Source organism: Rhopalosiphum maidis, chromosome 1 (assembly GCF_003676215.2).
Source record: "Rhopalosiphum maidis isolate BTI-1 chromosome 1, ASM367621v3, whole genome shotgun sequence".
Taxonomy (NCBI): domain Eukaryota; kingdom Metazoa; phylum Arthropoda; class Insecta; order Hemiptera; family Aphididae; genus Rhopalosiphum; species Rhopalosiphum maidis.
This window is the reverse complement of record NC_040877.1, coordinates 30,278,849-30,300,430: the sequence shown is the minus strand read 5'-3', so window position 1 is coordinate 30,300,430 and position 21,582 is coordinate 30,278,849. Positions and strand designations below refer to the sequence as shown.

General features: G+C 27.3%; 3 protein-coding genes across 5 annotated transcripts; 1 reads left to right on the top strand and 2 right to left on the bottom strand.

Annotated features, from left to right (window-relative positions):
- Window positions 1–2,765: 2,765 nt before the first annotated feature.
- Window positions 2,766–9,433, bottom strand: LOC113560929 (muskelin). Of its 3 annotated transcripts, none has more exons than XM_026967060.1 (15): window positions 9,093–9,432; window positions 7,510–7,579; window positions 7,281–7,423; window positions 7,008–7,209; window positions 6,748–6,940; window positions 6,440–6,687; window positions 6,251–6,364; window positions 6,013–6,179; window positions 5,749–5,938; window positions 5,475–5,669; window positions 5,330–5,409; window positions 3,836–3,926; window positions 3,572–3,711; window positions 3,411–3,513; window positions 2,766–3,133 (listed from the first exon to the last, which is right to left on the bottom strand). In XM_026967060.1, the coding sequence occupies exons 1-15, from the start codon at window positions 9,182–9,184 to the stop codon at window positions 2,969–2,971; spliced, it is 2,193 nt and encodes a 730-aa protein (XP_026822861.1). In that variant the 5' UTR covers window positions 9,185–9,432; the 3' UTR covers window positions 2,766–2,968. The 3 variants fall into 3 exon arrangements, with proteins under 3 accessions (XP_026822861.1, XP_026822860.1, XP_026822862.1); XM_026967059.1 differs by having other exon boundaries at window positions 3,815–3,926; window positions 9,093–9,431; XM_026967061.1 differs by lacking the exons at window positions 2,766–3,133; window positions 3,411–3,513 and having other exon boundaries at window positions 3,572–3,768; window positions 9,093–9,433.
- A 171-nt stretch (window positions 9,434–9,604) lies between these two features.
- On the top strand, window positions 9,605–13,777 carry LOC113558302 (actin-related protein 3). Its single transcript, XM_026963772.1, has 8 exons — window positions 9,605–9,826; window positions 9,955–10,135; window positions 10,206–10,362; window positions 10,797–10,954; window positions 12,467–12,784; window positions 12,840–13,058; window positions 13,117–13,200; window positions 13,291–13,777. Exons 1-8 carry the CDS (start codon window positions 9,783–9,785, stop codon window positions 13,384–13,386), a joined length of 1,257 nt encoding a protein of 418 aa, XP_026819573.1. The 5' UTR covers window positions 9,605–9,782; the 3' UTR covers window positions 13,387–13,777.
- Window positions 13,778–14,029: 252 nt separating this feature from the next.
- LOC113560562 (armadillo repeat-containing protein 8-like) lies at window positions 14,030–16,601 on the bottom strand. The gene is made up of 3 exons (XM_026966505.1): window positions 16,153–16,601; window positions 15,189–16,067; window positions 14,030–15,118 (listed from the first exon to the last, which is right to left on the bottom strand). Exons 1-3 carry the CDS (start codon window positions 16,333–16,335, stop codon window positions 14,183–14,185), a joined length of 1,998 nt encoding a protein of 665 aa, XP_026822306.1. The 5' UTR covers window positions 16,336–16,601; the 3' UTR covers window positions 14,030–14,182.
- Window positions 16,602–21,582: the final 4,981 nt, after the last annotated feature.

The window sequence follows — 21,582 nt, the reverse complement described above, 5'->3', positions numbered from 1 at the left end:
AAAATAACATTACATATAATACAATTTGATAAATACTTACCTATACCTCGTTATAAAGGTATTTTAGGTACTCGTAGACCGAAGTCATAGACTATGTTTTTGAATAATGGATTTTAGATGGGTGGATGGGTGGGATTTTGTGAGAATTGAACCACCTTTTTGAACTGAATTCGGCGCCACTGGTCATATGAACCTACTAAGTACCAAACCAGCGGTCATCAACCGGTGGTTCGCGGGAAAATGTTGGTGGTCCGTGGGTAAATGTTGTTTGTAGGCAGAACAATTTGAACATTTTTTGCAATCTTATTTTATATCAACCAACCTAATAGCGGGCATTTGTTTTACAATAAATACAAACAAAAGTGTAGTATATAATTTCATGTAGGTTCATATTAGGTAGTAAACGTCAAATAAGAATAAGCCCGTCGTAATAATGTAGGTAGGTAATCATAATTTATGTAGTATGTACAATATATAAATTTATAAATAAATAAGTCTTATAGTACAAAACTATTAACTATAAACTTTGTATGTATATTTTTTTTTTATATACCTAGTATTATAGTTGTATAGTGACACAGACACATAGTGTATAAGTGGTCTGTAAAATTTTGAGTTATGGACTTAGTAGTCCATGAGTTCCAAAACGTTGGCAACCGCTGTTACTAAACCACCAGACGTGCGGTAAATAGCATATTGGACGAGTAACCACCAAATTCAACTTATTACCGCATTATTATGTACCTATAGAAAAATAAATTATCAATAGATTTATAATTAAATTATAATATATCCTCAAACATTTATACGATTTTTCCCTTTAATAATGTATTTATTTATACTTTGACTTTATAATTTTAAGTATAGGTACACACATTACCACCGCCCCGACCGGTCTATTCGATCATTAGATACTTGGACCGAAGGCCATAATCTATTAAGGACGGTTAGAGGCTTCCGTCTATGTCTAACGCATTTAAAAGTTGATGAATAAACAACACTTTACCGGCTGGCAGTATTGTGGACTTATGGTTAACAATTCTCACCCATTCCTGGTTTTAAAAAAATTTATAAAAAGGTAGATAAGCACATACTTGAATAATATATTTTCAAAAATGTTATTTCAAAATAAATACGAAAAACTATTTTTTGACTTATTGAAAAACTTATAAAAAACAAAATTTGTATTATATAAATATATATTATAAATTTGTAATATATATTTAGTATTTTATAGGTTTATAATCAATTTATTTTTATAAATGTACTTTTAATAATGAGGTGTATGCGAAATGTGTAATTGTTTTCTGTTATGGTTAATAACATCATTGACATCATAATTCAAAAATTTGTTCGCGACCCACTAAAAATTGACTGACGACCCGCACTTTGAGAAACGCTGATATATACAATATTAAGTCTGTTTGCCTGTTGCTTATATTGAAATATTAATATGCCAATAAGGCTAAATAACTAATGTTAACAGAAGGTTGGTAATAGAACTACATTTATCTACCAGCTTCATATAAAATATTAGCTTAACTTTTACTACCCGGAGATTGGGCCACAAATTAAATTTATATTTTTAAAGTGTATCCAGAGATTGGGTCATACATGTATAACACAAAAACAGATAAGTATGTATGTAGCGTTTATTAACTAATTTTTTTTTATACATAAAAATACAATTATTTTTTTAAACAATATGATACGGATTTTAGAAGTTAGAATTAATCTTTTTCCCCTTCTTTGTATTTTTTAATTTCATTAAGAATATTATTTTTTCAAATTAAAATTAATTTTCTGGCTTTTAATGTTCCTACACTTCAAATTTTAATATACACTTTTGATTGAACTCTCAATAAAACTTATATTAAATATTATTTTACATAAATTTAAAATTTAATGATGGGCCAATTACAGGATAAAAAATAATAAAAAAATCATTGAAAATAGTGGCCCAATTACTGTAGACCTTTTAGAAAAAGGTTAATTATGGCCCAATTAGCCAATTCCCGGGGTGCCCATATTTAATTGTATGTATCTATACCTGTAGTTGGGCTCATTAATTATATTTTGAGTTATAATAAATTGCGAAAACTGAAAAGCTTATAAGTACAAAATCAAATTATTTTATTTTAATAAAATTATAAGTAGATTAACAATATAACATAAACTATATGCAAATAATAAATACATTTATTTTCAATAATAAGAAATAAGAATCAATGTTTAGAGATCATATAAATAAAAATAATTGTCATGAATAAAGTTGGTATGACTCAATACAAACTATTTTGGTAAACATTTTAATCTTATGTAAGGTATATAAAATTAAAATTAAAAACATTAGACTAGTGAACATATTTTTAAAATTAAGATTAACAATATTTAAAAAATATTAATTTAAATTTACACATTATCATTATAATAATTGTAAAAATCAAACCGAACAGTTAATTCTTAATAGTACTTTCACATACAAATTTAACCTATTTGTAATATAGGCATTATACAAATAGTGACTAATTTATATTAGTGACAGAAGCAATGGCGGAAATGAAAAAAACCATTTACAAAAGTCTAAATTATCCAACTATTATAAATTAATTTTCAAAGGACACTATACAAATATTTTACTCAAGTTTCAAAGAGTATTATACAAGTTAAATAATATTACTTAAAGAATTATTATTGCTTGTAATTGTTCATTTGATTAAAAAATTACCAATTAATTTGGTAATTAACAAAATATTAATGTCAATTTCATTTTTGAAAAAATGCAGTAGCATTCATTTTTAATTTCAATGTAAATAATAATAATGGGACAAACTATGATGAAAATAAGTCGTATTTTCAATTAAAATAATACAAACTTAGATTAGAAAAATAACACGTGAACAAAGGAACTAATAATATAATAAACAAAACAAATACAGTCAAAACTAAAATTTTAAACATGGTCTAGTTATAAGGAAATCAAATCGACTAAATTTTCTTGGGGTTGAACCATTGATTTAGGAAAAAACTCACACAATTTTTCAAACAAACTACAACGCCACTTGTGTATTTGATCATTAAAATCACCGGTTTGGTTGTCATCTTTAAACAATAAAGCTGCAGTTCCCTGAAACTATTTTTCATTTGTTTAATTGGAGTTTAAATTTTTTAAATTCAAACATCAAAAGTATTTTTTAATTATATACTTTTACATGGGATGATATATGAAGCGAATTTATACAAAATAAATAATTAATAGTTTTTATACAACTAATATACTAAGTAATATTAGTATATAAATCAATAGATAATATGAAAAAATGTATGACTATACATTTGGATAAAACAAAAATAAACTAAATTTAATATACTTAAATGTTGATAATTTATTAGCTATCACTTTGGCTTACTTCTCGAGTTTGCTCCATGTCGGAATGATTAATTAGTTCTGATACAGATGTTTGTAAAAATTGCATGGCAGCTACTTTATCTTTTTTCTTAATTTCTTGAAACCTATAAGGATCATGATATTAAGGATATCCATTGTAGGAATATATTAACAAAAACTTACTTGAATTTCCGAATTAACAGTCTGCATTGAATGCTGATTTCTGAGTTAGTGCATCTATATACTTTGAGCTCCCAAAAATCGTCTAATCTTAAATTTTGAGCATCAGCTCGTCCAGGATTTCCACCAAATAAATAGTGTGTCTTGATTATATGAAAACATAATTTTGGTTAATTCAATATAATCAACATTATAGAATACTGGGAAAAACATAATTAGTTAATTGTTAATGATAGAAGCATCAACCTTATTCTTTTGATCATATACCAATTGATATGCAAAACGAGGACACGGTTCTAAATGTTGCATTCTATTCCAATATTGTTCATCAGCATTGTGATTTTTATAGATACAGATCCTAAAAATTATAAAACTTACATTTGATTATTTTAGTAATATAAAATGTATATTAAAACATGTTTATTCATTTTAAAATACTAATACAGATATCAGTCTTGTAAAAGTATGATTTTTTAAGATGTTCTAATATTTTCCTTTTTTTGTTAAGCCATGTGGTGGTAGTTAATTTATTTTAGATGTTAACATAACTTAATGAGATTTAATGTAAATGTTACTTATATTTTTTTTTTTTTTATTGACCTAAAAAATATCGGCTTCTTTGGCCATTAGTTTGACATTAACTTAAAATTAGTTTACAGGTATGTTTAACTTTATATTTATTTTATTTTTAAGTCTATAGTTAAATTATCTAGAGTCAAAATATCAAAATTATATCAAATTTTAAAATATAATAAATAAATAAAGTATAAAAATAATTTACAACGCCGATAAGTTGGACCTGGAATTCTATACAATTATTTTTATACATTTAACCTATGAGAATTCTAATTAAAAATATATAAGTATATTTTTTTTATGTGTGAAATCCATTGATAAAATGTATGTTTACATATTTCTAAATAAACACATACCTATAAGTTGCAATGTTGCATATTGTATAATAAAATAATTGAAACTTACTTAATTTGGTTAAAATATAAATATATTTTATTTTTTTACATATAAGAAATAATGCAGTAGAATATTTTTTTAGTATCTATATTGTTTCATATATGAGATAGTATCATACTATGATATTAAACATAACCTTATTCGCAATTTTTTTCAAACATATAATACATTTTTTTATTATACCTACACAATGAATGAAATATAAAAATAAAATAAAATAGTAAAAATCAAAGTAATGATATAAAATAATATTTGACGACGTATATTTACTATATAGTTGGTGATATCTGATTATATCATTAAATTTATTTACTGTAAAAATATTAATTCTTTATTTATATTGAATATCATAATACTTAGCTACAATAATAACAGAAACTATGTTTGACATTTATACTGTTCTGCATCACTATAACCACATTTTCAACACTAATTCAAAAACTTAATTACACATTTTATCAAATTTAACTGATTTTGATATTAAAAGATTTGATACATATTATTGACAAACATTAAGTTAAATTATGTAATAAAAATTTAAATAGGTAATAATAGAAAAGATAGTGAATATTTTATTAAAATGTTTGAATAACTATTAATTTTTATATTCATTTTATAAAAACATATTTAATGCATATTAATATATCACTAAAGCATATTTAAGATTTTTAATGCACATATTTCATTACTCTTTTAGGGCATTAAGTTGAGAGAAGATTTTCTGATAAGTACAGAGAAAAGTATCTTAGTTGTTATGGTATAGAATTAAATATAAATATATAGGTTTACCATTTATTTTGTTGAATAAAATATACCCAGAATGCATTTTGAACTTTATCCTCTTTGCGATCCTTGTCTTTACTAAGACTCTACATTAAAATAAGTAATAAAAATATAATTCATATAAGGTATAAGAAAAAATAACTATACTTACAGATAAAACATATATTTCATCATGATCTGTGTCAATTGTAGCACGCTGTGTATACCCTATAGGTGGCTTATCAACAGTTGATGGAATTGGCATTGATTGTGTTATCCCTGTTTCAATATCATACCATAGGAATTCTGGACATCTCTGTGCCCATTTTAGCCGCTGACCACCAAATATATATATCCGTCTCATTTTCTGTTGATAAACAAATTTCATTAGAGTATGTTTAATTATCATAGGTTATAACTATCATTAAAAATAAAATAAAACATACTGAATGTAATAATAAAGAATGTCCTCCGCGTGATGCTACCGACTGTGGATTGTGTGTCACAAGTCCATTTTGGACTTTGATTTCGTGGAATGTGTCTGGCAGAATACAAGTCCATGTATTAGTTGGAACGTGATATTTGTAAAAACCTGAAAAATCTGGATTGTTTTTTTGAGCTTCGTCAGAACTACATCTAAATTAAATAAAACAAATACTATTTTTTTTTTCTTTAAAATGTTATTGTTAAATTTTATAATTTGTTCAAACCTAGAAGAAGATGCTACCACCCTACCACCAAATACATAAATAGTTGATGATATAGAATCCATAACCATTTGGTGGTCAAACAATAATTTGGGTCCACCCATTATACTTGTGTCAGCACATATTAAAGTCCACTGATTCTGTTCAATGTCATAGACATAAAAATCACTCTAAAAAAAAAAAAAGACATTTTATGAACAAATATAGATACAAAATATTAATAATAAAATGACAATAATACCTGAGGGTAATCACCAATATATGACTGAGCTTCATAAAATCTTCCTAAAACGAAAATTTGTTTCCTTTCCATGTCAATACATACTTTATGACATGACCGTGGACTTGGTCCACCCTATGTAAAATACATTTTATTGGTTCAATAATTGTACACATAATTATTTGGCTAATAAAAATTAAATAATTTTACATGTTCTTCTACATTAGTTGAAATACAACGCCATATACCAGTTGCAATAGTAAAGCACCATAAATCGGATAAATCTTTATGCCCATCCCACCCACCAAGTAGATATATAATTCCAGTGGCCGAATCAATACACATTTGATGACCTCCACGCATACACGGCCTTTTTTTAGCTGCATTATCATGTTCTTTAACTAAATTCCAAATAGGTTTGAAACTTTGACTCTTCATAAAACCTTCTAAAAAACCATCTAAAACAAATCATTGATTTTTATAGTAAAGTTTTAAATACTCAAGGAGTAAAGACTAACCATTTATTGCTTGATCTATTAAAATCTCAGTCATCTCATAATTTCCATGTGTAACTATTGTATCATATAGTTGTGATAAAAATGGGTGTTCTAATGTTACATGTGAATTGTGTAAGAGAACATTGGCAGCTAGGTCATAATGATTTTGACGAAAATGTTTGAGACATAATCGAATTAATGTTTCTTCTCGGAACTAATAACATAATATTTCATAATAATAACAATTGAATAATAGATAATTATATAATTTTAAAACATACTTGATGGAATCTAGTGATTTCATTGGCTATAATATGAGAATCATCAATGCCATGTAACTCGACATACCAAAGACTGTAATTAAAATTTGAACCCCAGGATTCAAGAGGTTCTAATCTGATATATCTTACAGGTATCATTGCGCTATTTTCAAGAGTATGACGTAAATTAAATGTTTCTAACTCGCTATTATTGCTGAGACCACTAAAACAAAAACAAGAAAAATAGTAAAAGTATAAATAACAAACAAATGTTTAATACAAAGAAATTATCACCTATAGAGCAATTCAATCTTTGTATCATCTCCTAATCCACCGTAAACTTTAAATCTTTTTAAATTGCATACATGTGGTCGTTCATACTTGCCAAACTTTATATACTTTACAATGGAAGTGTTTTGTAGTTTCAAAATTAAATACTGTAAATTAATAAATAATTATTTTAAGTAAATTAGCAAAATAGATCTAATTTATATAATATGATGTATAATATTATTAATTGTACTTGAGGTGGACTATTGGACATAGAAGACCATCTAGAACTTTGATCTTCTTGATTATTTTGTAAAATATTTCTGTGAACATATAAAAACATCAAATTTTATTTTAATAAAAGCTACTCAAAATAAAATAATAATTTAAAAAAATCAGTTTTTTTAATTAAAATTAATAATTTACTCTACAAAAAATATCATTAGAACTACATTGGTTAATCTGGTCAAATTGGATTGATAATAACAACTTAAAAAATAATTTATTATCTATATGACATTGACAATTTTATAGAAATTAAAGGCTTTATGCAAGGTAAAAATATTGGAACAGTACCAAGATAAATACATTTTTTAAGGTTGAAACTTTTAGTACAATATACCTACCTAATAAATACAATGTATTTATCGAGTTGTTAATCAGGGTAAAATAATAATTTTAGCTAATAATAATCAATAAATAAACATTAAATATTAAAAAATATAGATTATATATACAAAAAGATTGCTTTATTTTTTTAGTTAAAATTTAAATAATAATAAAGATATAAATTATTGTTTATAGTATATACCCCTCAACAGGCAAGGCCAGTCACCCATAACCAAAACTATTTTTAAAGCACTCCTCTCTATAAAATACTATTGATAATCGGTTCTCCCCCTCTATACCTTTCTTTTTTTTATTCAAACCAAATAGATTCTTAATTTTTTTTATTATCAAAATTAAAAAGTTTATAAATAAATTGAATACTTTTTTTGTACATAAATGTTTGTATTATATACCTGAGTAAAAATGTTTTTAAGGTGAAATATGAAATAAATAATACTTTTTAAATATTTGTAAAAAATGGATAAAAAATACTTGGGTCATCCGTGACCAGTTTTGTCTCTTTCTATGAGATTATAGCCTTGCCTGTCAAAGGGTACAAATATATTTAAAACTTATCAAATATTACTATAATTTGAAACTAACTATACAGTCTATTATGATGAGTCAAAACGTACATTTTTTTTGTACCTACTAACCTTGAGGTAAGAAATATATGATAAAATACAGGATATATATGATAAATACATTATTTATATAGGTATATAAATAATTTATTCAGAAGTAAATTCATAAAATCAGGTAGGTTAACAAGTATAGTAGGTAGGTCGTAGGTACCTAAGAATTTAGAAAATTCTATAATATTAGTATATTTACTTCAAAAGAAACATTTTTTTATAGCTCAACAACAATCAGTTGATTTATTTATTATCTACATTTATAATAGATAGTTAACAATTATTATGACAAAAATGTGACCATTGCTGTGTCAATTTGTATATAATTTTTATACAATCATAAAGTACATAATATACATAATACTCTACAGTCTACAGAATATAATTCATTGAAGCGAGCTTATTGAAAACATAATCGTATTATCAAGTTGAAACAAGTGTTGAAATAACTATTTTCTGGTAAATACCTACATACCAATAGATTTTTAATGAAAACGAAATGAGAAAGGGTAATGACTTAAATATATATTATGGGCATCGGTTAATATTATTTAATGAATAAACAATAAGTGTAATGGTAAGCTGTCCTTACTCTGGTACATAAGTCGGCAAGTAACTCGAATAGGAATGTATGGAATACGATAACTTCTTGCACGAATTGAAACTGGTAGAAGGTTCGTCCATTTTCTGAACACAAATGACGACGGTGGTGATAGACAAATTCGGAATATCTATTAGTTGATTTTATTCAGGAACACTAATCAAGACTCTAAAGAAGTTACGTCAGTTTGAGACGAGTAGATGATCGTGCCCACATATTCTGTCTATTATAATGTACATAGTATTTCATATTTATTGTACTTTAATAATAGACAGTTAAGTGTCTTAAAGGGTAATTCCGTCAAAATGCACAAAAACAATAAATAAAACTGATTAAAATACTATCAATAGTTTTTTATGATAATGGATTTGTGGTATTTCGCTTTGATAATAGTCCTTTTTACTCATCCATGACCAGATAATCATGGTACTGTGCGGTATTATTACTCTGTGGTATTAACAGCGTTTATCAGTAAAAATGTCATTCGGGCCCACAGATATAGATAATGATTATTGTTGGACTTGTATAGTCCAATATACGTGAAAATAATCAAACAATCTCAACAATTATACGACTTACGACTCGTATATTTTATTATTATTTAGTTTCTTTTACAATATTATTTTCTTATTTTGAGGTCACTATCTGTCAGAGCAATTCAATTCAACCGCCACCGACGACATGCTAGGCAGACTTCCACCATGCGTCATCGATGTGGGAACTGGGTGAGTACCGGTTGGCCCATCCCTTAGATCATAAAAATATTATTTCATTCTGCCGTATTTCCCCGGACATCATCGCCCTCTCTCATACTTAACAATTACTAGTTGCTAATAATATTATTAACGTTCAGGTATACCAAGTTGGGATTCGCTCCCAACAAAGAGCCGCAGATGATAATACCATCGGCGATTGCCATCAAAGAGTCAGCCAAGGTAGGTGATCAGACAGTTAGACGGCTGACAAAAGGTGTGGAAGATTTGGATTTCTACATAGGAGATGAAGCATTTGATGCCAAGGGTTATTCCGTTAAAGTACTTACATTTAAAAATCACTGTAGAAAAATAAAAATAAAATTTTAACTGGTTTAATTAAATTTCATAGTATCCAGTGAGGCATGGTTTAATTGAAGACTGGGATTTAATGGAAAGATTTTTAGAACACTGTATCTTTAAATATTTAAGAGCTGAGCCTGAAGATCACCATTTTTTATTAACCGAACCACCATTAAACACACCAGAAAATCGTGAATATACTGCAGGTAATTAAACTTAAATAGAACAGTTAGTTGTAAACTATTTGTTACTAAATTACAAATATAAAACATACCAAATTTGTGTTCAGTAGCATCAGTTTTGTATTGTTAGATTTAATATTAGAGTAACTTGACCTATAATAAAAATTAAAGAGAATATCTGTGTCTTAGCATCAGTACTTTTTTAATATTTTAATGTTTAAGTTATTATTACTAAATATTACAAATTATAAACTTATATCTAACTTAAAAATTGAAATATTGAAAAAAGCCTATGCTTGAACACAAATAATGTTCTAATCTTTAACTTTTATAATAGGTCAATTCTTACTTATAACACACAATGGAGACAACCATTAGGATCTAGCATCCTCTTAATTAAATAATAATAAATACTATGAATTTTTTATAAATTAAATTACATTTTTACTTTTTGCTAGAAATAATGTTTGAAACATTCAACATTCCTGGTCTTTATATTGCTGTACAAGCTGTATTAGCATTATCTGCTTCGTGGAAATCTCGGCCACTTCATGAACGTATACTGACAGGCCTTGTAGTGGATAGTGGTGATGGTGTAACTCATATAATTCCAGTAGTAAGTATTTTATTATTCTTATTAGTTATTACTGCAATACAATTGATAAGGCATAGTTAATTTTGTCTTTTATATATAACACATTATGTATTTATTATTTGTTTCGTCTTTAATAATTCTTTCTAAGATTCATTTACTTAATTTTATTTAAACTAAAAAGTAAAAACGTGTATGAATATTTTAGGATAACTACAACATATTTAATTTTATTATGTGTTTCTCTGCTTGTAACCCAGATATTAGTATATGATGTAGTGTTTTAATTAATTTAAGAAAATTGTTATAAATTTAAATAAAACAGTAATTATTGAATAAAAACAAAAGTTCAAGTATAATGGTATAATATTTATGTGGTATGAAGATCTTGGGATTCAACATTGATAGAACTTCTAAATATTCTGTACTATGGATTCCCTTCTTATTGTGCCCCACATACTCCTTTTTCTTGACAGTCTTCAATAGTTTTGCATTTTAGCCAATGCTTTTGTTATTTTTCGTATTAGCAGCCGTTAGATCGTCATTCACAATGCGAGAGGCACTTCAATGAGTATTGGACAGATTGGAGGTTTGCAAAGCCAATTATTACTTCTATTTTAATCTACAACCTTTTCAAGATAAATATTTAGTAATAAATATTATTTTTGATTTGTTGTTTATTGTAGAAGTGTTGAGTGTGTTTACATACTAACATAACATTTGTTAATCTTAAGTTTCTAGTAAGTTCTGTGAAACCATGAGTCCATAATAATCTTAGACTATATTATGTATTGATTGTATATTTCTCATACTTTTAAAAACATTTTGCATTATAGGATTTATGATAAAAAATTTGATTAGAAACTAAACATCTTAAATTAAAATCTACATTAATTTTTACCTTATGCTTGATTAAAGTGACATTATTGTATGAAATATTTTACTAAGTTTTTCTAATTTTCATTAGTTACATTTTAATAGCAAATTGTAAATAAACATTTTTGGAATATTGTATTTTTATTATTCCTAAATAAATGTGGTTTATTGATTTGATATATTTCCATATCTTCAGTTAGACAAATTTAGTCTTATATTACATATATTTACAATGAATGTCTTGCTTGCATTTTTCTACATTTAGTAATTTTATGTTTATATGGTAAATTATCCCAAGAAAAATAAACTGTGATGTTTTCCATTTAAACAAAATAATTATAATATATTTATCTAAAACCTAAGTGATAAAACTAATAACTAATACAAGACAAATAAATAATAAAACGTTATTTAATATATATCTTACAAACTTTTGATAACTTACTGTTATATAACAACCAAGTTCACTTACAATTATTTTAAATCATGAAAAATATTTCTTATAGTATTTTCTGTGCACTGAGATAATATAAGTACGTAGTAACTGAAACTGATTTTTCCCTATCTTAATTGAATCAGAAATAGGTTAAATGTTGATAGAAAAGGGAAAGATTGGTTTTAGCCAAAATTGTATGTATTAATTAGTTTTTATGATTTCAGGCTGAAGGCTACGTAATTGGTAGTTGCATTAAACACATACCAATAGCTGGCCGTAATATAACATATTTTATTCAATCATTGTTGAGAGAAAGAGAAATTGGTATTCCACCAGAACAAAGTTTGGAAACAGCTAAAGCAATTAAAGAGCGTTACTCCTATATATGTCCAGATATTGCCAAAGAATTTGCCAAGTATGATTCAGAGCCATCAAAATGGTTAAGAAAATATGATGGCATTAACAGTGTGACTAAGCAACCATTTTCTGTAGATGTTGGATATGAACGGTTCTTGGGACCAGAAATTTTCTTCCATCCTGAAGTATGTATTCTTCTTCTTTTGTCATAAAGGAGTTTATAATTCTGTTATTTTATAGTTTTCAAATCCCGATTTTACTACTCCCATATCCGAAATGGTTGACACAGTTATTCAAAATTGTCCAATTGATGTGCGTCGTCCATTGTATGATAATATTGTTTTATCTGGAGGTTCAACTATGTTTAAAGACTTTGGTAGACGTCTTCAGAGAGACATCAAACGTGTGGTTGATGCTAGATTGAAACGTAGTGAAAAAATAGCTGGAGATAATTTAAAAGTAAATATTATTAAAACACTATTTATACAAACAGCTCATAATATCTTTTAATGTTTAGCCCAAACCTATTGATGTTCAAGTGTATACTCACAACATGCAAAGGTATGCAGTTTGGTTTGGCGGCAGTATGTTAGCTTCTTCAGTACGTGCACATTTTTAATTATATCTTTTTCAGTTAATGTTTCATAAACACAATTTATTGATTTTATTTTTTTATTATTCTTTCTCTTAGCCTGAGTTTTATACAGTGTGCCATTCGAAAAAAGATTATGAAGAATATGGGCCGAGTATATGTCGACATAATCCTGTATTTGGAACAATGATGTAGTCTTTCTTCATGACTGGGTTACAATAATTTAAATTTATAAAAAAAAAAAAATCATATATTAATTATTATTTATTTATATATTTATATATATACATATAATTTTTTTTACTTATTACAAATAAAAATTATTATAATTTACTTATAATTTATTATAAATTATTTTCAATTTATGTGCATTCAGTAATTGATTATAGGTGCTCAATACTAATTTTGTATTTTTTTGTATTGTTATTTGCAACGATCATAATATAGGCTAAAATATAGCCAATTTATGGACTTTAGGATTAAATGTTCATACAGGATTTAACATAGGATATTCATGTATATGTAAAAATTTCTCTTCCAAATAACGATTCCTTAGTTGAAATAAATTATGGATATTATTAATTTATATTTTGTCTTTTCATAACCTCACACTCAAATAATGTTTCTTAAACATAAATTATCTCTATACATATTATACTGGGCAAGAAAAATAATTAGAGTACAAATATTAAATTAGATTTAGTTTAATCATATGATGAAAACAAAATATTTATCAGCTAAATTAAAATAATTAACAAATAATGAATATGATAAAAAAAAAAAATATACAATAGATTTGTAAGAATCAAAAGAAATTTTTTACAAATGTTTATAATAACATTGCCTTTCACAATTTATAATTTATATTAAATAAAATAAAACAAGATTACAATAAATTGTTGTTGAAGGCTTTATTTTTAATGAAAGGATGAATAAATAAACATTTTACTTACACGCCAACAGAAGGCGGCAAGTTGTAACAGCTGATTTGTCAAGAGTCTGAAAACTGGGTCAATGCAGTTTTTACTTTGTCAAACAACAATGAATCCGATGTTGTTATCAATTGCTGCAAAAGTTTAAAAATGCCCATTTCCTTTAATTTGGCTTGTCTGTCAGCTGCACCACTATCTTCTTTCCACACAAGATTAGAAACACAAAATATTGCTGCAGCTTGTAATTTTGCATTACAATTTGTCATGTATTCTTGTATTTTTTTCAGAATTTCATTATTTCTCATTATGTAATCTTTAGCAATGTCACCATCAGCAATGTTGGCTAAAATACACAATGCCTGTTCCTTTACCTCCGGCAAATGATCGCCTTCGAGAATCATCATCACTGCCTGTATTATATCACCACCGCAGAGGTTCATTATATAGTCAATGTGAGGTTTTGTCGAAAGCAAATTTCTTAACAGTCCTAATGTTTTCATTAGAATGTTGATATGAGAATCAGATAACAAATTGAATATTTGGTCAGTTCCCAAAGTACTTAGGATTTGTGATTTAATTTTTTGTTCTGCTTGGAATGCCATATTCATTAATGCCCATATACCATTAAGTCTTAATGAATGATCATCTCGTTTAGTTAAACTGCAAAATAGTTCTATAGCTCCTGACTCTAAGATGGGTTCTTTGGATGGTGAAAATTCTAATAAAAGGTTACATAGTGTGGACGAGGTAACACTCAGAATTTCATCAGAAGCACCTTCTAATAATGTCATTAAAGGTTTCCAAACTGAATGATCTTGAAAAGTTGTACGTAGTTGCTGGACAGAACGTGACAAAGAATGTAAACATCGAACAGCAGCTAATTGCACTTTAGGGCTAGGATCTTTCAGACCTAAAACTATATGATCAATTAAATTGTCAGTTTCAATTATACGCTTGCGAATTTCTTCATCATTTGCCCCAAGAGATGCAAATACCTAAAACATACATGATTATAAATACTCAAGAATACTAAAGAATTAGAAAAAATGTATGATTTATTTTTACTTTGAAAGCAGCTTGTTTCATTTCTTTAGACCTATGTTCTCCATAAGTGCCACCATATTCCCCCAAGGGATGTGCAGGATAATTCACAAACTCTGCTAGAGTTTGTAACAGGTGATTTGATATACTTGCTAATGACTGAAGTTCAGCATCATCCTCGATGAGTACAGCTAAAATTTCAGCTGCTTCAACACGATGTTCCCATTTTTGATCATTTTGACATAAACGCACAAGAGTTGGTAATGCTCCAAACATTACTTTAGAATCACTTACTTCTAATGCTCCTGCTCGATAGAGACACGTTATGCATTTTGATGCGGCTAAACGCATACTAGTAGGTCGATCACCACCTCGCATAGAGTCTAACATTTCTGGCATTGTCTTACCATTATATTCAGTCTCTTCTAAAGCTGCAGAAATCATTGGGTTATCTTGACAAACGCGAGCAAAACATTTCAATGTGGCAATGGATAAATCGTCCAGTTCAGTGTTCAATAGATTAGCCAAAATAAAACCGATCCCTTCTTCCCATAGTATATTTTGATGAGCTGTTGTACGACAAGAATAAGATAGTATAGACATGGCACAAATACTGTTGCTAATAGAATCTTCAATGATTTTAATCAACTTTCTTATAATGGCTACATCACTAAACACAACGGAATAATCAGAAAAAGGAAATTGTAAAATGGTACATATGCAACGAAGACACGCTTCTGTAAATTTTGGTTCATCATCAATGAGGAAAGCATTGAATATATATGTCACAACATTTGCATCCACCAGTGCCTTAACTTGGTCTTCAGTTCCTTTGGCCAATGAGCCAAGTATTACTACAGTTTCTAGACGGATATCTGGTGTTTTTGATTGGTCGGGTAAAACCTATAAAAGAATAATAAATATTGCATTTGTAAATCGAATAAAAGCGCTGAAAGGAATATTCATTTCCAATTTTATAATGAATTACCTGCAAAAGCCTGGGCAGTATGCCGTTGGCGATAACTATTCCCTTCTGCTTGTTGCTACCCATGATGGAGTTCTTTACGAAGTTGAGCGCCTGATAGCATTTTGCGTTGTCTTGCGTGTACAGGTTGTCGATGTAGTAACGAGACGTTTCAGCATTCATGACGAATATCGGATGCGGAACCATAATAACAATATCAATGATGACAGTAATAATGTATTATTATTGTTGTGATTTTGTCGTCAGTCTTTCAGTTCGGTCAGAGCGGCAATCGTCAACGTATCGTCGCAAATAGGACAACCATTGAAATCTGAGAGTAAGAAACTGGTTACGGGGACGAATAAATATGAATCATGTATCAAAAATAAATCGATAGCCCCGAAAACGAATCGCTTTGATATAGAAAATAGATGTATTGAAAATTGGAAAACTTCACTAATCTCGCAAAATATTATAAGTTATAACAACGATAACAGCTTTAATATTTCTTTTGTTATCTAAACACAGAATTTTTTGCAAATTTCGAGATTATGGTAATAACCAACGTTGTGGTAACAACAACTAAACATTCGTGACAATAATAACTCGGTCTGTTCACAGAATAAATAAAAAATTAGTAATTTCTTGAGTTTGTTCCTTTATTATAGTATTGTACACTATTATATAAATATTGTATTTAAATAATCAATTACATTTCAGAAGGTACAAAAACTTCATTGGTCGATTCATAAAGAAATATTACATCATAATTAAAGCAACTTATAAAGTTCCTTACTATATATTTTTTATTTTATATAACTTAAGATTTGTTAACTAATTAACAAATAACATTTATTTATATAAATAAATATACTTTAAAAACTGTGATTTCATTTATATCGTTCAAGTACCTACTAAGCAGTTTAACCCAATAACCCATTAATTTAATAGAAGTGCGTTCAATTTAATTATAGTTCTTACTTAACCACAAATTTGATATACATTTATACAGTGCTTGAATTATAGGTGAACGTGGGGCTCATGGGGTCCCTCTTATTTTTAATTTTTTTTAGCATACCCTTTTTATTTATTTGAAACGGAACGTTGGGATCGCAACATTTACTACTTATAGTGAATTTGTAAATCATCAGTTTTTATGATGCAAAATATACCTATAACCTATAATCATAATATTTGTACATTTGTATCAACTATGAAAAAAAAATGATTGTAAAATTCCTAACCGTAAAATATAATGATAAGAAAGTATAATGCTCTTCGACCTTATAAACTAAGTTTATTTTTTACTTAGTTTATATGGTTGAAGATTACGAGTATGCCTACAGAAGTATAAATATATTATATCTGTGATTATTCCATAAATAATAGATATTATATTTAATAGATTGATATAATCGTATTATAAATTATAATTGAATGATATAATAAATAAATAAGTGTTTATACAATTTAATAATTTTTTGGGGTTATGGGGACAAGGGGGGCACTTTTTTGGGGGGCAGCAAATTTAACTGGGAACTTTTCTTATAATATTAATTTAATGATGTTTTTTTTATAAACATATTATGAAAATAAATATGATATGAAAATAAATTAATAAATTTTACAATTGCAGGCTTTGATTATTTTGTTATCATGGGTACTACTGAGAAAACCTACGATATTCAACATTCTAGAACACTCAATAGATTTTTATACTGCATGATACTATTAGCATATCACATGTATTGTAAGTTTTTTTAGGGTAAGAAAAATTTCCACTATAAAAAACCGACGTGAGGAAAAGGACATTAAAAAAATGTGTACCCGGGGCAGTAAAATCCTAAATACGCCACTTGGTGACTGAAGGGGGGAGTGGGGGGCTTTGGGTAATATGACTGTAAATTTTGTATGGAATGCTCGTTCCATCCAATATCCTCTAAGTGTCTTGGGTCTCTTTTCTAGTTTTTTTCCAAATCAAGCACTGCATGTAGGTACTACCTAGTCAGCATAGAAAGACGCGTTAGAGCCCTTGGCAATCTTAGAAAAAAGCGCCTTTACCGATTAAAAATTTGACAAATGTACGCAATATACTCGTTAATAACAATAATTAATGGAATACTAATGGAAAAATTTGGTATTTTCCTTATGCGTTTTTCATAATTTAATTATTAAATTCACACGTAGTGTGTTTGAATAAACAAAATCATACACATTTCAAAATGACAAAATGCATAGTGAAAAAAATTTCGTTTTTAAAGTAGAATAAAAATACTACTTTTGTAGAGGCATACTTCGTCATAACCCTTGCTACGCCACTGAGCACTGGCTATATCAATTAATACTTACCTATCTATATAGTACTATTAATTAGTTGGTATATTATTTACAATTTATTCATATTTTACATAAAGACCGTAAATGAAAAAAAAATTCGGGGAGGGGGGGATCAAACATTTTTTTTATATATAAACGTTGAAAATGTATAGTTTTTAAGATTATATAATCAAGATGTGTAAATGATCTCACGTGGATTCGCTCACAAATCTGCGATCCGTAAAACATTTATACATAATTTTGTGAGTAATATTTATTTATTTATTTAAGTTATTGTATACTATGTTATAGAGTATAGACATAGACTTATAGTCTAAAAACCCTAGTTCAATTCAAATAGCTGTTTTTTTAATCTAAATATTTACAATATAATATTATTTTATCATAGACAGTTATATTTATTATTGATTTATATATTATATTGTATACTTATTATTATTATAAAATAATATACATAATAGGTAAACTAAATATATAGTTTTAGAATTAGAAAAGTGTTGAATTTAAATAATAGTAATCTGAGGAAGGGTATTATCTTTAATGTATAACTTGATTACTTTTTTTTCAAATAAATTTTTTTTGTTTTTTATGCATATAACCTTTTTGAATCCCATAATTTTTTTCCTTATCCGTGATTTCTGGCGCAATTGACATATTTCCAAACCATTTATTACACTACTCGCAAATTTGTGCCCAGTTACAAATGAAAAACTCATAAACAATATTATCCAGTTTTGAACACAGAACCTAAAAATAATTTTACAACTTTACAAGGGTTTTAAACACAAAACCCACAACACGAAAACAATTTGATCCATGTTTCCATGTTGGTATCCCGTACTCGTAACTCGCAAACAATTGTATCCGGTTTCGAAAACAAAACTCATAAACAATTGCACCCGGGTTTGAACTCAAAACCCATAAACCACCGCATTTTTTTCCCGGTTTTGAAAGCAAAATCCAAAACCCGTAAACGATTTGTCCTACTTATTTGTTATCTCATACCCTTGCCCAGCTGCTAGCTCACAAACAATTGCCTCAATCACAGATGTAGAACTCACAATTACATCCAGTTTTGAACGCAAAACCTGCGCATAATTTGTATCTTACATTACATTATATTTGTATTAGGATTTTAATACATAATCCGTTAAGTAGGTTCCCCAAAAAAATGTAACCTATTTTAACTCCCTAAACTTATAATACGATGTGAGTATGTGACTAATAATTTCTCAGTACCTGCAGCCTCACTTATTTCTATAGAAGCTAACACACAATACACGCATTTAAATTCAACACTATAGTAAGTTGGAAATGGGCGAATGTCGTGCTATGACTATAAACTAAAATTATTGATTTAAACCAATTAACACCTTTTTATTAAATGTATATAATATTCGATATTTATTTTCTTATATTACTAATATGGCTATATATATTATGTATTAGTTACATTGATGACATTTGGACATTTGGTATATACCTAAGTCATAAGACGTATTTTATACGCGAGAAAGTATCTATACATAAATATTATTATAGTCGATCGACGTTTGCGCGTTCTCGCTTACAATGTGGAATAGGCCTACCGGGGACACCACAATAAAAAAAACGCGGCTCGTGTAATACCTCATAAATAACACAGACGATGGTAAAATTGTTAATGTATGTCGTTTAACAATAAAGGTGGTGAGGAAAATTACACAATAACACGGTTATCTTACTATCTTAGTATTTAAGTATCAATTAAATAATTGTTTTATATCAAGAAACGAGAAATATTAACGTTTTTTTAATATAGGTTTTACCATAGGCGTAAATTTGCCATTTAGAAGAGGGGGGATAAAATTATAAATAAAAAAAAAGGTCTGCGAAACTCTATACGCCCCTCCCCCAAATTTACGCCCATGGGTTTTACCAGTGGCGGATTAAGCTATTTGCTTTCCTACAAACAGGAAATTTGCCGCTGTCTCAAATTATAATAATTATTAGAAGTATAACTGCAATCTGCATTTAACATTGTACATAATTGTCATTTGTACCTACATAATTAAAAAAATATTTCAGGATAAAAATTTAAAATAATTAAAAAATATAAACTAATTGTCATTTGTATATAATTTAACATTTTTTCAATAACATATTATAAATGACAAATTACAATTATTTTAAATTTTTACCCTTAAATATTTTTTAAATTATGTAGGTACAAATGACAATTACTGACAATGTTAAATGCAAATTGCAACTATACTTATAAATATGTTAAAAAGTGTTGCATAGATAAATGTAATGATTATATTTAATTATGCAAATCATACTAAAATAACGAATAATGTATTTAATTGGTATGGGGCTTTTTTCCTAGATTGGTTCAGAGTTGGTTCTATATTAATTACAGACATGTTTAGATATTGTATAATATACTCTAAGATTTTATACAATACACACAAGTAGGATGAAATGCTTTTGCTTTAGAATGGTACCTATTATAACATATTGTAAGCACCAACCTCTTTTAAAAATCTTAAAAAAACAAAAGTCAAAACCAATCGTTTTTTCTTAGACAACCATATCCATTTTTACATTTATGTTATCCACAACTAAATAGTCCAAGAGGCTGGAGGTTGTAATAAGGCTTACATAAGCAAACATTTTTTTATACAATTATATTTTTTAAATTTAACCTTATTCATATTATACTATCAGTGACTGACAATAATAGTTCATATCACATAAGTATACAAATTATAGATATTTTAATATACATAAGTACATAACATTTGTCTAATATTTTAGTGTAGGAAATTCATTGATTACTGGTAACCTAACCTTATATCTTAGATTTTATTTTTAAGCAATATAATTTGAAACTGATATCAGTGCTATTCTATATTATAATCTTTAATAAAATCAAATCAACAATCCTAATAGATAGATTTAGCAATACATTTTTATTTATAAAATTGGATATTTGACCTGAGATATAATGTCTATGAAGTTTTCTTCAATAATTTACAAGTTCTTAGTTTAATTTAAAATTTTGGTATATTTAGCATTTATCTTGAATTTTAGTTCACCAAGAAGCGCTATAAATGGTTATAAATTTAAAATTGT